Consider the following 17,580-nt stretch of genomic DNA (forward strand, 5'->3'; position numbering starts at 1 on the left):
ACAGATCGTAAACTTACCTGGAGAGAGGGCAGAACGTTTACAGGCAGTATTTTACTGCTGACAGCTTAAAAGTTTGTTTATGTTAATCACTTCATAAATAGTGAGCAGTACAGTGTTGGTGACTTTCTGAGGAATTTTGCAAGTGCAGAAAAGTTCTTGACGTTAAGGTAGATGACATTACAAAATTATATTTGTAAAGCTCTAAGTATGCACTCTTCCTTTAGCAACTTAAGAAATACTCAAACTTAGTTGTTTTAATAATACATATGGTTAGCTAATAATTGCTCTTTTGAAAGCCCATAAACTTGACAAAAGTCGCTCTCTCCTAGCTCTGCTTTTATCAACTAGAAGAGAAGGTGTTCAGATATATCAGCTCATTAGAGGTTCTGCTCTATGAAAACATGGAAGTTTAATTCCCTTTTCTTGAAAGAATCTCACCTTTTTTCTTTATTTGTTAATTTTTTTAAATTTTTTTTTCAAAGAACATGAACTGAAAGGGATTCCAACTTGGATCAAATTTCTTTTCAGAATACCAGCTCATTATGTGTTTGTGTGCATAAATGAAAGACGACCTGATCTTTACATTTTGGTTTGAAATCATATGTGTGTGTAATGCTAAGTAATCCTGATTTTACAATGGCAAAGCTTATGTTACATTTTCTAAACTTCTGATACATTCACCTTTTTTTCTTTTAGCCTTTGAGAGCTTACTTTTCTAGAGTGATGTCACGGTATGGTCTAAAAGGTGTAAACTGATTATCACAGATATAAGGAAGTATGTGCTGCTTTGTCCTGAAGTATACTAAATGACTCTACACACTGGCTAACTTGCTGGAAAGGAAATTTGGAAGTATTGCATGTTGCAGAAATACACCTTTTAAGTCTTACTCTATTTATTTGCCTCTTTACATCCCCTAAAGACTTGTGAAAATTGCCTGAAGTAGGGTTTTTATTTAAGGCATAACAGATGAATAGATTATTTGGTTTAAAAAAAAAAAAGGCATTGAAGATTAATGAAGGATAGCTTTGAAGGAATGCACTTAAGTCACACTTGTTGGGGAAGCAGCCTGCGCCTTTAGGTACATGTTACCCATGTGTGGAAGCCAGAGTGGGAACAGCGGCTGCCAGACTGTGTGTCCGTGCGTGGAGGGGCCTGTGCTGGTCCTTCTTTCTGTGGTACCGGCTGTGACAAACAGCAGGAAGGAGGCAGAGAGTGATAACCACGATGGGAATGTGATAATACTGGCCAGTGGTTGTAACTGGTGTCTCTTGAGTTTCTAAAGCTAGCAGCACATGAATGCTGGTGGTGAAATCAAACTTTGGACTTGTACGTAGGAAAGGGAGGGGATTTCTTTGCTTATATTGCACCTACTCTCTGTCAGTAACTGGTTTAGCTGTTCAAATTACATGTGATTCTTCCCCCCACCTTTCTCTTCCCACCCTTATCCGCCCCCCCTCCCCCCCCCCCCCCAGCCCTTGTGAATGGAAATGTGATCTGGAAGCATTTGTAGAAGAAAAAGTATGAGGAAAGAGAAGGGCGAGTTTAAAACTTCTTGTTCAGATTAAACCTGAAAAATGCCCACCTGTATCTCAAGCTAAAATTAAGACAACTTAACCAGTGCTTCAAGGAAGATGCCATGTTAGATTGCTCTGCTGTGCAGTGCAGCTGTTCAAGAGAATAGCCTCAGATCTAACCCGGCAGACTGCCCGTTGATGACTATACCTTCCTCCCCCTGAGGATGGCAGCAAGGGGGTATGAGTTACTACACGTCTGCCACCAGCAAGGTCAAAAAGCTAACTGGTTCTAAAATTGGTGTCTGTATCTTACCTGGATGAGCTGATGAATCATTGAGAGAAAAGCCTTCATCTTTTTGCTGGGGACTAAACCCACAATCTACTGGTTGCTTAGGCTTCTTTTAAATGTTATATTTAATTCTGTGCCGTGTATTTTTATGAATGGACATGCTGCCAGGATAAACTCATAATGTGGAGCCCTAACTGTGCATGATTTTTGTCGGGACATTAGGCTCACTTGAGTGCCTGGCTTACAGTGAGAAAGGTAATGAAGATGCATAACAGGCAAAACAGAGAATGATTTTGACATTTTCTGTAGAATACTAACTATGAGATGCAGCAATACATGTCCTTTGAGTCATTTTTTTTCAAAATGAGAAGAGCAAAGTTAGACAGAAAAAAATGCTTTCCATCCTGTTTCCTGACAGCTGGTATTATGTAGTAGCAATGCAGGGAGGGTGAAGGCTCAGGCTTGTCTACCAATAATACTGTTTTCTGACAAAGGGCCGCACCGTGGGAGGTAGCCAGGAACAGTTATTTCAGGTTTAACAATAAAAACTTCAGTAAGGAATTAAATAAAGGCAATTGTACATGATGTAAATAATACCCTTTGTGACTGTGGAGATCCTCCACCGCGCTTTCAGTTGGAAGATATTTTGATGATGAATCCAATGTTATCCTAGGTTTGTGGATTTTTTTCCCCCCTTTGCTTTTCAGTTTCCTTAATTTACAGCAATTTCTAACTGGTGTTTGATACGGGTTCATTGCTGCTGTTCCCTAGGTCAGTGGGTTTTGGCCATTTTCTCTCTGTGAGTGACAATCACTGTGCTTAGCTTGCACTTTGTTACTGTTTCTCATTCTGCTGCTTTGTGCACTTCAACGCCATCCGGCTTCCGTCTTTGCATTTCTTTCTTTGCTCCTATATTCCTGACCTTGTTTTGTTTCATTTTTTTCCCTTCATTTCTAGAAGCTGCTAGGTTAATTTCTTAACCCTGTCTTTCTGTATCACTCTGGCGTGCTTGCCGAGCTGTGTGTACAAGAGTGCCTTGAGCACTCTTCTTCCTATGTAATTTTGCCAAAACTTCCCTGGAAGTTTCTCCCTTGTATTTCCTGATGGTTTTCTTCTCCTCTGTGGCATGTGTGTTGTGGGATGAGCCAGGCTGGTGATGGTGAGTGTAACATAAGAGGTCTCTGTCTTGGGTAGCCAAGGATGTAACTACCTTGCTACAGTTTGCTGCGTAATTACAAGCTGTTCCTAGGTTTGCCCCTGCAAAAAAGTCAGACTTTGTTTCAGAGTATTCCTGTTCTCTTTCGGGGGTAACTGGTTTTCATTTTGCTGTGATTCAGTACCGTGTAGCAGTTGTTAGATAGAGGCTCAGAAATGCACTGCGTAAGTGTTTTTTCTATGAAAACCAGCATGGTCTATACGCTAATTTAATAGCAGCTCTTAATTGAATTCTTAGGTGCAACTGAGTTTTAAGTAGCATCTCTTTGAAACAATAATATATTGTGTTCCTGCAGTTGGGTTTGACTCATTTCAAACGGTGTTTTCAGAGCTTTCTGTTGTCTTATATTTTTAACAGGCTGGTGGGCATGCTGTAAAGTAGCCTATCTGGTACAACACAAGCTAATGAAAAGCTGGAATCCTTTTTATGTTCTGACAGACACTCCGGTTGTGCTAAACTTGATGACTATCACTGCGGGGTTGGAATCTTTATTACTGCACCAAGTGCAATCTGGTACTTGGAACAAAAAGATAAAAACCATGCAGTGTTTTAAAGTAATCTGTAAAAACAGTTACTTTGACTCTGCATCACCTTTCACGATTTATTACTTGGAGCGGAAGAGCTTTGAATTTTTGGGGGAGTCTACGAAAGTATCAGGTATTTCAAATTTATTTGGTGGCTTAAAAGGATTTCTGTTCTTAATCCCGATGATCATTTATGCTACGAATGCTATTGTGTAGCAAAACCTGCTTATCTTATGGTATTACTCAGTTTTGTTTGTAACTGCTTTCAAGCCTCAATCTTGAGAGGTTTTTGTTACAAATGTACAGCATGTTTGCACACACACACACATGCACACACACACACACACACACACAAAATTAACTCTTAAGTCACTGGCATTTTTAAAACCGTATGTATTTTGTTTTAGCCATGAGACTTGCACTGTGTGAAGTTGTCATTGTGCAGTTCATCCCCACAGTGTGCAGGTTCCTTGAAGCTTTGCTGAAACGTCACAGTTTCAGGAAGATGCTCAGCTGTGTGACTCCCACTTGTTACATGCACTATGTATGTGTAATTACTTGTTTTATTTTAGCATGCAAGTGTAAGACTCAAGAAATTCCAGGTAAACAGTGAGCCACGTTCTCATAGGGTTTAGGTGGCCCTTCTAGTTTCTAAACCCTGCGAGAATGTGGCTCGATGCTTTTATCTGTGGCTAGTGTTTCCCAAACAGGTCTGCTGTGCTCTGTTACAAGTCATAGTGGGCAGGGGTATCAGTGAGCACTTGGGCTTTTGTGTAGATTTCTTACATCAGCACTTAGTTCCCCCTTCCACCCTAGTTGTGCAAGATAGAGTATTGTCCCTAACGGTGTTAAAATGGGTGATTGCTTTAACTCTGTGTGTGTGAGGCAGGATGAGAATGGTTATGTATAAAAATCTTTCTTCCATTTTTTTTTTCAGTAATGTTTGTTCAGGGACAGAAGGAATAAAGCACATTTTCTATCTTTCTTTGTATTAGAAATCCACAGAAAATGCAAATATTTTTACAATGAACTGTCTAAAACATTAATGAAATAAAACTTTGGGTTCTGTACCCTTGCTACATTGTTTACATACTGTTCTTCTACATGTAGCTTGTTAAATGTTTACAACTTAAAACCAGCAAGATAATTATATACCAAAACACAAAACAAAACAAGAAAAAATCCTCCTTTCCAAAAAAAAAAGAAAACCCAAACCCCAACAGTAACCTCCCCCTAACTTGTTGTATTACTACTCCACAGGAAACTGTTGTGCTGAAAGGAAGAATTAACCGGTCTTTCAACTTCAGCCTTTTTATTGTGAGAGAGGAGATCACAGAAGTGTTACCATGGGGAGAACAGCAGCTAAAGGTAAGGGCTGGTAGCTTTTATCCAAGAGGAAAGAAAATAGGGACCTGTTAAATTCCCTTTTTGAAGGTGGTGGGATATAGATACTTGACAATTACTATACTGCTTGGTTAAACAAGACAGTTTATGATACATACTAAATACAGGTAAGTTCAAAATTCACACTGTTTTAAACTATGTATGCTAAATTTGGCTTATCCTGGAGTTCTACAAGTTCAATCAAAGCAATTTTGTCCTGTGACAGCCTTGAAGCCATTATACTGCTCTAAAACTGAAGAGTGTGTCTAGCCGAGATATTAAATAAAATGCAGTGCTTTATTCTGGAGCTGCATGCAATTTAGTGGAATGATAACTGAGTAGTCCAAGGAATCCAATTCTATCACAACAAATGGCATTATCAGCTGTCTCTTGAAGATAAAATGAACATTTTTGAAGAAATCCCTCCATAAATGCACAGTGTACTGCAAAGGGGTGATTTCTACTCTGTCCCATCTGCAGAAGCTAACTGTGAGTTAAATGCTAAAATAGTGAGTGAGGCTTAAGAAGAAACAAGGGTGTCTGGGTGTAGTGAAACAAAGAGAATGTGAAGAGAGAAAGGCTCACTGACTGAAACCAGGTTGCTGCTGCTTTTCAGAGCTTTCCTTCCCCCATAAAAGGCTGCTAGCACTTTTGAACTTTGCTTGAGCTTTCCACCTTCAGCCCAAGCTGCTTTTTGCACTTGTGTGCTCCCTTGGTAAATAATTTTCTTTTCCTATAATAGATTTTCTGTAATAGCAGGAGTCATCTGTTTAATTGTTGCACCAAGAGTTTATGGAGGAAGTCTATCCCCTTTTCTTGTAGGTTTTCTGCATGGCTGTTGCCTAAATATACTCAAAGAAACACCATGTTCTGGGCAGATTAGATAAGAATCCTATCAGGGAAGCATAAAAAGAAGGGGAAGGAGATATTTCATATTCACTCTGTCTTGATACCCTCAACTGTGTGGGCAGAGGCTTGGTAAGAGTAGCTAAAAGGTGCTCACAATTCTGCATGGTAGGGAGTGAGGAAGGCTCCTTGCTGAGCAATGATACGTCTTGGGCTTCTCTTAAACTTCATCTGAAGGTGAGTGATTGCACGGCACAGGAAGAGCAAACATTCTGTCACCCAAAGCTGTTCCCCGTCCATTAGGAAAAGACGAGGGGTTTCTTTGATGAAAGTGGTCTCCTACCATGTTTTGAACACCTATCAGAGTGAAGATTTTTAAGGTGGCTAAGAAATAACTGCAGAAGTCTTGAAAGCATAACTGAACTGCCTTTTCCCTGCTTTGGGCAGCAAGCAAATAGGAAGCCCGGGAAGGTACCACCACACACGCCTCCTCACGCAGCACACCGTTCTGCGGTAGAAACTGTCAGAAGGCGTGATGCTTGCCAGCGTGCGGGCAGAGCAGTCATCTTGTTTGGTGAAAGGTTAATTCTTCCCAGAAAGAAGTGTGGTGGATTTTTAAAGCATCTCAGACAAGAAGCTGGAGTTGAACATGGTAGTTTGTAAGAGGAACTGTACGCTGGTCGCCAGGATTATCTTTACCAGACATTTCATTTTACAGGTGCCTTTTCTGATTTTTTTGGTGGTGGTGGTGGTGGTTTGTTTTTCTTGGCATTCACAAGTTAGTCAAGATGGCTTTGTCTTTTTTTCTTCCTTGTCTCTAATTTCTTGCATGATAGATGTGGTTGTTCTTGCCTGTCTTCTGTTGAGTAATCTTATCAACAGAAGAATTCTGTGGTTACAGATAAGGTCGGAGTAATATAAACACACAGAGTTTTGAATCGCTAAGGAGAAGGCACTATGTTAAATAATCATGCTCTGATCTTGTTTTGTATGTACAGCTTTAGTTTATGAAGTGCACTGTAGTTGTGCACCAACAGTTGGTGAACAATAGAAATATGTTGCTTTTGTAATTTTAGTATATGCTGTATTCTGATCTTGTAACCTAGAAGAAAACAATCTTTCATCTGGTTTTCAGAATAAGTATTGAGCCTGTGTGTATCATAAGCTAAATGTGTATATATATTTACATAGTGAATATACAAACTTTATGTACTTACATGTATTACAGTATTCTAAAAACTTTCTTTGAAAATAGCATAGCATTCTTTGCTAGATTTTTTCTTTTTGAGCTGAATAGCATATGACTAAGCTCACAGTAGCAGCATTTCATTTTCATTTGTGTTTTGAGAGAAGTATCTGAGATGTATTGTGTTTTACATCAAAAAGTAGACTGAAACTTGCCTCCTTAAAAATGGACTTTTTGAATAGAGGAAGACAGATAATGAATTAAACTGACCTATTTTTTTTTTGCCACCGTGACCTTCAAGACTCTAGAACTAATAAGTCTCCTCTGTCTAATATATGAATAAAGTTCCCATTTTCAAGTCCACTTTTGAGGTTTCAAGGAGTTAGTCATTCCTACCTGAGGAAGTATTTATCTTTTTCACAACCTCTATATTGAGGAATACAGGGAAACTGTCCGAGCAGCCAGGGATTAGGTTAGGAAAGATAAAGCCTTGGTAGAATTAAATGTGGCCAGGGACATCAAGGACAGCAAGAGAAGTTTGTATAGGTATGTCAGTGATTGAAGCAAGACTAGGGAAAATGTGGGTCCTCTCCAGAAGGAAACAGGAGACCAGTTCCTCAGAATATGAAGAAAACTGAGGTACTCAAATTTTTTACCTCAGTCTTATCTGGCAAGGGCCCAAGGAACTATAGACTGATCAGACTCACCTCTGTGCCTGGCAAGATCATGGAGCAGATCCTCGTGGAAACTCTGCTCATGTACATGGAAAATATGGGGGTGATTTGTGACAGTCAACATGGCTTCACTAAGGGCCACTTGTGCCTGAACAAATTTGATGGCCTTCTACAATGGGGTTACAGTGTTGGTGGGTAAGAGTAGAATGACAGATGTCATCTACCTGGACTTGTGCAAAATGTTGAACACTGTCCTATACAATATCATTGTCTCTAAATTGGGGAGACGTGGATTTGATAGGCAGACCCTTTGGTGGGTAAGAAATTGGCTGGTCGGTCACACTCAGTGGCTCAATGTCCAAGCGGGGATCAGTGACGAGTGCCACTCCTCAGGGGTTGATATTGGGACCAGCACTGTTTAACATCTCTGTCAGAGACATGGACAGTGGGACTGAGTTCTACCTCAGCAAGTTTGCTGATGACACCAAGCTGTGTGGTGCAGTTAACACACTGGAGGGAAGGAATCCTGTCCAGAGGCTCCTTGACAGGCTGGAGAGGTGGGCCCATGCAACCTGCGTGAAGTTCAACAAGGCCAAGTGCAAGGTCCTGCGCATGGTTCAGGGCGAGCTCAAGCACAAGTACAGGCTGGGCAGAGAATGGATTGAGAGCAGCCCTGAGGAGAAGGACTTGAGGGTGTTGATTGATTTAATATCATTGAGCTGGCAGTGTGTGCTAGCAGCTCAGAAGGCAAAACATGTCCTGGGCTGCATCAAAAGAATTCTGACTAGCAGGTCAAGGAAGGTGATTCTGCACCTCTGCTCTGCTCTTGTGAGACTCACCTGGAGTTCTGTGTACAGCTCCTGGGGAACCACTGCAAGAAAGACATTGAGCTGTTGGAGTGAGTCCAGGGGAGGGACACAAAGATTATCAGAGGGTTTGAGCACCTCTCCTATGAAGACAGGCTGTGAGAGTTGGGCTTGTTTAGCCTGGAGAAGAGAAGGCTCTGGGCAGACCTTAAAGTGGCCTTCTGGTACTTAAAGGGGTTCTACAGGAAAGCTGAAGAGGGGCTCTTTATCAGGGAATGTAGTGACAGGACAAGGGGTAATGGGTTTAAACTAAAAGAGGACAGATTTAGATTAGATACTAGGAAGAAATTCTTCCCTATAAGGGTGGCGAGGCCCTGTCACAGGCTGCCCAGAGAAGCTGTGGCTGCCCCCTCCTGGCAGTGCTCAGGGCCAGGTTGGATGAGGCTTTGGGCAGCCTGGTCTGGTGGAGGGTGACTTTCATAAAATCTTATTTTATTTTACTTTTTTTTTAAAAATAAACCATAAAATATTACCTACCCTAACTACTGATGTTGGAAGAGGCACACCAGACCAAGGCATCATAGCGACTGTGAAGTATAGAATGGAGGAGGGTTTTCTGACCTAGCAGTAGATACAAGGTATCTCATGTGAAAACAAGTTAATAATTCTTGCTGCTAGTAGCTTTTCATCTCCTTAGAGAAACCACTCTAGCTTGGTAACAGTCTAGACAACACTAACAGTACCAGTCTTCCCAACACTAGGATACATAAAAACAAGGGGAGCCTTTGAAAATAATCTTGGTTTAATTTAGATTTATTTTACTCAGTCTTCTGCATTGCTGGGTGAGTTTTGCTTGAGCATTTTAAGGACTAAATTTCTGGCCATCAAAAGCAAGTGATAGCTATGGTGCTTTGGGTTTGTTATGAATGAAGATGCCTCCACCTCAAGTGAAATAGATGTTCAAACTGCTACTGAGGAATCCATTTCTTCTTATTAATGTCATCACCCCTTTTTGTTCTCTTAATTTTCTAATGGCTGATGATAAGAAAAATGTGTTGCTGAGAGTGTTCTATTTCAGTGTTCATGTTTGCTGAGATATTTGTAAGGCACTGAACATAACTGCTATAGGAAATAATTTGGGTGGTGGTTGTCAGCAAGAACTCATCTGGTGTCCAGGCTGCAGTTTTTCACATTCTTTCACCTGGTCTTGATGTCTCTCATCATGAAAGGCTGTCATCTTGTTTGAAATCTGGCACTGTTGGACAGATACTCTTTGATGACTCTGCCTTTTCAAGTTTTGGGTGCTCACAGGAAGCAGTTATAAGTTCTCTTTTTCAATAAGTCTCTTATGTGTGACTCTGTTGGATTTTCTCCTTGGAAATAAGTGGATGGGGAAGTTAACTATTCTGTAAGCCGTCAGCCTCATATCTGCAACACACTTGTGACTGTTTTTTGGAAGGCCTGACTAACTGAGCTTGTAGAACATGGCAAAAGGCTCTGCTGGTGATTGCCACCACCCAGTAGAAAACTAGCTGTATTCAGTTCAATCCCAAAGAGTCTGGATGGAATATATTATGATCTGTAGAAGGGAGAAGGTGAGTTTTAGCCTTGTATCTTGTAATTGTTACTGGACTAGTTTTAATACTATCCCTTTTCAGATTCCCCCTGGTAGTTGTCAGAACACAGAGTCCACCTGGGGTTAAAGCCCTGCTCCTGAGGAGGTACTGGGTTAGAGCTCAGTGTGCACATGCAGAGTCATTTCAGCAGGTCCATATGAAATTGACATCCACAAGGATTTTCTTTTGGGAACCTATAAAGTAGAAAGTATTTCTGATCACCACATGCTTCTTATTCTAGGTTAGTGTTTTGATTTCAAGTGCAAGCCTGTCCATAGCCAAAGACATACGTGTGAGCAAATACAAGACTTGGCTACTAACACTTTCAGTATGAGGATGACCTAAGGTGGAGCTGAGACATGAGCCATCCCAGAGCAGCAGCTCTGTTCCCAGTACAGAGGAGTCTGCAAACCCAGAGAGTCATTCTGCCTGGCAGAGTTTGAGAACCTTTTCAAATCTGAAAACTGCGTTTTGGTTGCCAACTCAGTGTCATATTTGAATTGCACTTGAGCCCATGAGTGTCAAAAGCAAGTCATCAGACCAATGTATTTTAAAGACTAAAGGGAATGAGTGGAAGCAGCTTCCTTAGTCTCCTCCATTCTGGCCTCCAAGCCCCCGTGCCTCTCATACACACTGAAATCCAGCAAAATTAAATATGACAGATTCCTTTCTGTATGTGTGTAGATGTGAATGATAGACAAGGTAGAATAGTCTGAAAAAAAAAATTAAATAACTGACATGCACTGAGATATCTGCTTGCATTTGAGTATTCAAGAATTTAAATATAGAATGGAATCTTTAATTTGGAAATACATTTTTAGGATGGGTTTGTGTGGTTTATTTTCTTTATTGTTTCTCAGTTCCTAGTGGTCTAGACAATGTTATCTGGTAATCTTGAGGATCTCAAATTGCCTGTAGGTTGAGTCGGTGTTAAAAATTAGGACAGCATTGCTCTTTGTGGAGCTAATACTGCATTTTCTGAAACTGGAATTATTCTAATAATGTAATGTGAAGTAGTGAAAAGCTCTGCTTTTTCATGTTGTACTTCTCAATATATTTGGAAAGAAAAATAGTGCAGGGATTACATTTACAGTACAAATATTGTTTCGATTATGCCCTGAAATGAATAAAAGAAAGCCAGTATTTGGAACAAGACATTCTGTATTGTTTGAAAGCATTCTGTGTTATGCTGGACGTCATTATGATGTGAATATTACATTTATTATGTAATGGAATCTTGTCTTTTAGATTCAAAGAATATTAAAAAAGAGAAAGATGGAAAGAATCAGCAGGCAAACAACCCGTCTTTAAAAAGTGGTAGGTATTGCAGCTGTCAGGGTATTAGTTAAGGTAACCAAAAGGAAAAAGTGTGTATTTGGATGGTACTGTCTCATGAGGCTTTTTAAAAATTTTTTTACCCAATCTCTTTGGCTGTTATTGGTGGGTAGTTAAATAAGTACCATTGTTTTTGTTGAAATCTGTTAGGAAAATATATTTTGGTATAGAAAATGATGGTTGAAAATGCTTGACTTGAGTTTGTTAGTTTTACTAAGACAAGTACCCTTTGTATATGTAATCAAAGATGCTGTGTAAACATTAATTTTATTTAGTTCATTACTCATTTGTCTGTTCTTTTCATCACATATTTCCTAGTTTCATGCCTTTTTTGATGCAGTTACCTTCTGTTGCCTTAATGTGTTTGCTGATGCGAAAGAAAGGATTTTCAGATTAATACTCTGAGTTTTTAGGATTGCTAACTGGGTTAAATTGTCTGGGAAGCAAATTTTATTTTAAACAGATTCTGTTTTCAAATCAACTGTGTTTTTAATAGTAAACTGAGGAAACTAGACACTAACCAGAAATTACCCAGCTTCTTATCAAGTGTAGACAACCTCTACTTTCCTCAGCAGGTACCATAGGACAGCACATACATGGGATTGCTGGCATTTTTGTGGGCTGCAGTGAGAGAGCAGCAGAATCCTTACACACCGTTTGTACATTCATCTTTGTTGCTTGAATTTGGGGCAGCAAGAAATGTCATGAGCACTGTTACTGAAGTAGAAAATCTCTTCAGGAGTTGTTAGTTAATTCTCAATAAAATGTCACTGGGTTACTTTAGCTCTCGCTCTGCTTCTATTTCTGTGCCCTCTGACTCTTTATTGATGGTCCGATTCAGACCTTCTCTTGGGTACCAGTGGAGGAGTTCCTTATGAGTACTATAGTCATGCAGAGATACTGACATGGTACCTGGATAGTTGAGGTAATGACTTTGCATAAAAGATATGATATCCTGTTACCACCAGCCATAGTGCAGCTTTCAGCTGTTAGATTTGACAGGATTAATTCTTTTATTTCTGAAGATCCTAGCAGGCATCTTTGTTTTTCTTCCCCATTGCTTTGAGATGGGAAAGGAAGTGTCTTAGTGTCTTGATTTCCCTCTTCTGCAGTGTAAGAGGTGCTGCAGTGAAACTGGACTCAGCATGTCTGTGTTTTAAAGTAATGTTGTCTAACATAACAGACGGAGCTCCATAAGATGCTCCCCCCCCCCACCAAAGTGCTTTTCATATGTGGATAAGAGAAGCATATTTCATGAATCACTGGAAAACGTCCCTGCCTTCTCCTGCAGTAGAGAGCAAGGTGTTGAAAAAGCTTTGTGGAGAAGCAGTGCTAAGCAGGCAAGCCTTATTCTTACATCTGTGTTCTTCCACTTGGGACTACACTGTTAATCTAGCATCTGAGCTATGGATTTACTCATGAAATCTTGAGGGCAGTGCCTTGCTCAAGATCATGCAGGATCTCTGATTTTCTGTAGATGAGATAATTTTTTCTTGTGCTGTTGCTTGTTGGTGGGAAGGAAGAAGACCCTCTTGGTGCTGGATGAAGAAAGATGCTTTACAATGATTTGGGCAAGCATTCAGGAAGTCTCCAGAGTTTTCAGGGGGATGTATGATAGAAAGAGTGGAAGAGGAGTGGAGATAGAGACATGAGAACAACACGTAAAAAAATAGACTAAACTAGGTAGAGAAGACAGGAGGAAAAAAATTATAATTGAATGATCAAATCATATAGAAGGAGGTACACTGTGTATAGCAGGCTATGAAATATCTTGCACTTAAACTGCTACATTTGCACAAGTATGAAAACCCAAATTAAAAGAAAGTCTCATGTTTGAAAAGGAGAGGTTGTGGAATGAAGACCCTAAATGACAGATCTCTGTAAAAAGATCAGATGCTTGTCAAGGGAACCTAGACATGAAATGAGAAGGCATGAGGCATTTTGTCTGCTTGAACAGTGTTTAGGCGATCGTAATACTATATTAAACTAACCTAAATAAACCAGGACCTTAAATTCTACCTATCTACAAGTGACACTTAACTCATTGTTGAAATCTTCAATTTAAATTTTGTAAAACTTTGATTTCAACTAAACTGAAGCATTATGTACAGTAGAAGACAGGGAGCAGTTCAGCAAAACTAGGTATTCCCAAGTCCATGTGAGCAAATGAGTGCTTCCCAGGGTGTTGACATAATTGGCTGATGTCACTGAGGCTTCTCTCTCATTTTAGAGAGGTGACAGTGATTGGGGAAGTTTTCTGATAACTTGAAAAGGGCAAACAGTATGCCCAGTGTCAAGAAGAGCAAGAAGGGAGCACCTAGGGAATTAAGGGCTGGCCTGCCTGACCTCAGTCTTTAGGAAGACTGTGGAGAAAATCCTCCTGGAAGCCATTTGCAAGCAAATAAAGGAGAAAGACGAAGTTAGGAACAGCTGAGATGGATTTGCCAAGTGTGAACTCTGTGTGGCTGCCTCTTGTGATTTTGTACATAAGGGTAGAGCAGCCGATATTTGCAGGGAGCCTAGAAGAAAGCTGGGGAGGGACTTTTTAGGAGGGCGTGTAATGATAGGACGAGGGGGAATAACTCTAAATTGGAAGGGGAGTAGATTTAGATTGGAAATTAGGAAAAAATTCTTCACTACGAAGGTGGTGAGGCGGTGGCACAGGTTGGCCAGAGAAGCTGTGGCTGCCCCCTCCCTGACAGTGTTCAAGGCCAGGTTGGATGGGGCCTTGAGCAGCCTGGTCTAGTGACAGGTGTCCTTCCCATGGTAGGGGGTTGGAACTTGATGATCTTTAAGGTCCCTTCCAACCCAGTCTGTGATTCTGTGATGTCATGATTCTGTGTTGTTCATCTGGACTTTAGCAAGGCCTTCTGTAGAGTGTCTCTGTTGTCCTTTCAGCCAGACTGGTGAGACGTGGTTTGGATAGGTGCATAGACGATCAGACTGCTGGGCAGTGCAAGGCCCGCTTGGCAGCTGCTAGCTAGTGGCATTTTTCACAGGGTCAGTACTAGGGCTGGTGCCCTTTTATGCCTGACAGGTGGGGCAAAACACACTGTTAGTTTGTCAGCAGTATCGAACTGGGAGGAGCAGTGCTGCTGTCAGCCCCTGTTAGAGAAACGGGCTGACAGGAACCCCAGAGGGAGAGCCCCGCAGCAGCAGCCGCTCGGGCGGGAAGGTGGCTGCGCGGAGGCAGCTCTGCAGGCAAGGCCCTGGAGTCCTGGCAGGCAGTATCCGATTGCGAGCCAGCAGTGGGCTCTGGTGGTGAAAGATGGCAACTGCATACTCAGTCCTATCAGCAAAACTGGAGGCAGCAGGCAGAGGGAAGGGGGTTTGCTTCCTTTTTGGTATGTCTTTGGCTGTATCTGGAGTACTGCATTGAGTTTTGAGCTCCCCTGTACAAGGAAAACACTGTTGTACTGGAGCAAGCTGGCTGGCAGTCCACCAAAAAATAAAAAAAAAGGAGCTGGAATGCAAGATGTAAGTGGAAAACCAGTACTGAAAGCAGAAAAACAGTTTCTTCAGCCAAAAGAAGAGAAAGCGTTGAGATCGCCTTGCTGTCTTCAATTCCCTGACAGGCAGCTGTAGCCGGGACAGAGCCAGGCTCCTCCAGAGGCACGGCAGGCGAGAAGCAACAAACACTGGCTGGAGCATGAGAAATTACTACTTGATGGAAGGAAAAAAATCTTCTTGTTGAGGGTGATGGCACCCTGGAGGAGCAGGAGGCTGAACTAGAGACCTTCTGGGGTCACTTCTAGCTTGAGTTACTTTGTGAGTGTCAGATTTATAAGAAGTGATAGGGTATTGATACAGCAGTGCAGAGAACATCGAAGGTCATTGACCCATGGGGCATTGCCACTAATGCAAGAACCTATGGTATAAATTTGTTTCCTCCATTTTTAAATTAGGCTGTTTGCCCAGGTTCTTTGTCTTGGATCACTGTTTTAGAGTCTTACTCCTGTGTAGGTTACACACTGTTTGTTTTGTTTGGTTGGTTTTTGTATTTTTTGATTGTTGACTGGTTCTGTGTGTTTGTTTGGTTTTTTTTTTTACAAAAGGTCCTAGTGACCTTCTGGTGTGCTGGTGTGTTTTGGTTGTGGTTGTTTTGGTTTTTGGGTTTTTTTCTCCCTGGTATATGCTGGCTTGTTCTTCAGTGTAAAGATTTCCTTTCTCTCTTTAGTTTTCTCTTTGATGGTGGGTTATAAAGTTGTGCTTGCTGCCTAATGGGTTTTTCTTAAGCTGTTTAATTCAGCTTGCAGGTTTGAGTGGGAAGAGAATATTAAATAATTTTGTGTGAGCTAATTTTCTTAAGGATTTCTATTTCTCAGACTTTGCATTTTTTCAGGAACTTTCAAATTAGAAATACATGTAAAGCAACTGCTTCTTTACCCATGCATACTGGGAATACAGAGAAGCTTTTTGTGTAAAGATTTTTAAAATGTGATTATCTTCCTAGACATGCATCTTACATGTTGCAAAACTACATTTATGTCCTATTTCTGTGTCTGAAGTAATTAAATGATAATTAGTACCATCTCTGAGAGCTTGGCTTTAATTGTATGCAGCATATCTTTACAGGTGGAGAGGTTCTAATTTAAACTTCAGGTCATTTCTGCTTGATGAAAGAAATTTTGATAACCAGGACTTAAAGCAGAGACAGGCAATGTTTTCCTTTTGGCTTTATCTGCAGGTGGCTGCTTGTGTTTCCTTATGTATCTTTCTAGTAAATGTTCACTGGGAGAAAACCAACCAAACAAGCCACTGTTTGTTTCCCTTGGTACTTTTGGGGCATCCCACCAAATTTACGGTTCTGTTACAACAATTGAGATAATTTGGGAAATACTGGCATATAGAGATAATTTTTTTCAGAGGAGATGAACAGGGCTTTCTCTTGGTGAATGGTGCTATCTCTGAGCTACATTTATATGGTCCTTAACATAGCAAGGCTCTGATTCATGACTACAGCTTTTACCTCATGTTAGATCTGAGACAGCTAGGACATAGCTAACATTTTCTTTTTGCTAGATTTAATGTTACTGGAGCGTAAACTTTTACTAAAGTAGACTCTGATTTAAAAAAATCCAACCCAACTTCTTACTTTTTTTTTTTTTAAATCAGAAGTCAAGCTGAAGTGGCAATTTTATTGTTAGACTCAACGAATAATTATTGTAAGATGAAACTTTGCTAGAAGGTCATCGTATTTCATTTTTGCAGCCTCCTTGCTCTGTCAATTAAAAGAGCAACTGTAGGCTACTTTCAGGAGAAAGTTCTGATGAACCATTTCCTGAGCATGCCTTCCTGAAGTACAGGTGTCTCACGTGTTAATGTACCCTGCCTCTTGTGAGTAATACAAAATTGGTGTAACTGTGTAAACGTGTGAATGAAATTTTCACTCCAAAATAGGTGGGCTTCCAAGATGTTGTATGGCAACGCCTTTGCAACCAGCCTACAGACAGCCCAGGCCACCACATTAAAAGCTTTTGAGGTTGTACTGTCTGGTTACGTGGCTGACAACCACATGGCCTTTGCGGTGCCACAGACAAGTCACTTTCGAGTCTGTCAATCCGAAAAAAGAGGATCTCAGCCAGCCAGGGGAGTGGTTCTCCCCTGCTGAAGGCGCTGTGTATTTTCAACTAAACGCTGCGACAGCGCGGGTGGGCTGTGGGTTCGAGTCCCCCCCTACCCCGCATCGTTCAGAGAAGCGCAAGTGCTGGAAAGTGCTTCAGTCTTCTGATCACTTCTCTGCGCCTCTTCTCTCCTGAAACTTGCAGAGAGGGGTTTGACTGTGCCCGGTGGTGTTTCTGGAAGGACTGCTGATAAAGCCGGTACCCGCGGTCTCTCCATCCTCTCTCCCAAGGGTTTGCCTCCGGGCGGGTGAATGGCCGGCCGGCCCTTGCGGGGCCGCTGGGTGGCACCACTGCATCGCGGTGGCCTTCGCGGGCCGCTCGCCCTTCAGCAGCACCGGAGAGATGCCAGCCGCCCGAACGAGAAAAACAAGTAAAAGAGCTCACTGAAATAATTTAGGAACAAAAAACTTTAGCTGCGCCACTGTAGTTTTCCTCCTGAGCTTTTATGTTAGTTTGAGTAATGCTTTCTTGTGTCGTTGATATTAGTGCTTTGTATTGTTCCTTCCAAGCAAAACTGGTAATACTGATGAAACCAAATGCAGAACACACTCACCCATGCACATAAA

The 17,580-nt window shown here is 41.2% G+C and overlaps 1 protein-coding gene across 1 annotated transcript in view; it reads left to right on the forward strand.

Annotated features, from left to right (window-relative positions):
- Positions 1-4,890: 4,890 nt before the first annotated feature.
- SCML2 (Scm polycomb group protein like 2) overlaps positions 4,891-17,580 on the forward strand; it is a gene marked incomplete at both ends in the record, with an annotated part of 57,457 nt that continues 44,767 nt past the window's right edge. The window contains 2 exons of the mRNA XM_084279456.1: positions 4,891-4,912; positions 11,304-11,372. Of these exons, the coding sequence (XP_084135582.1) occupies positions 4,891-4,912; positions 11,304-11,372 (91 nt within the window). The remainder of the gene's footprint in view (positions 4,913-11,303; positions 11,373-17,580) is intronic.

The sequence above is a fragment of the Gallinula chloropus genome (assembly GCF_964237585.1).
Source record: "Gallinula chloropus genome assembly, chromosome: 1".
NCBI classification, from domain to species: domain Eukaryota; kingdom Metazoa; phylum Chordata; class Aves; order Gruiformes; family Rallidae; genus Gallinula; species Gallinula chloropus.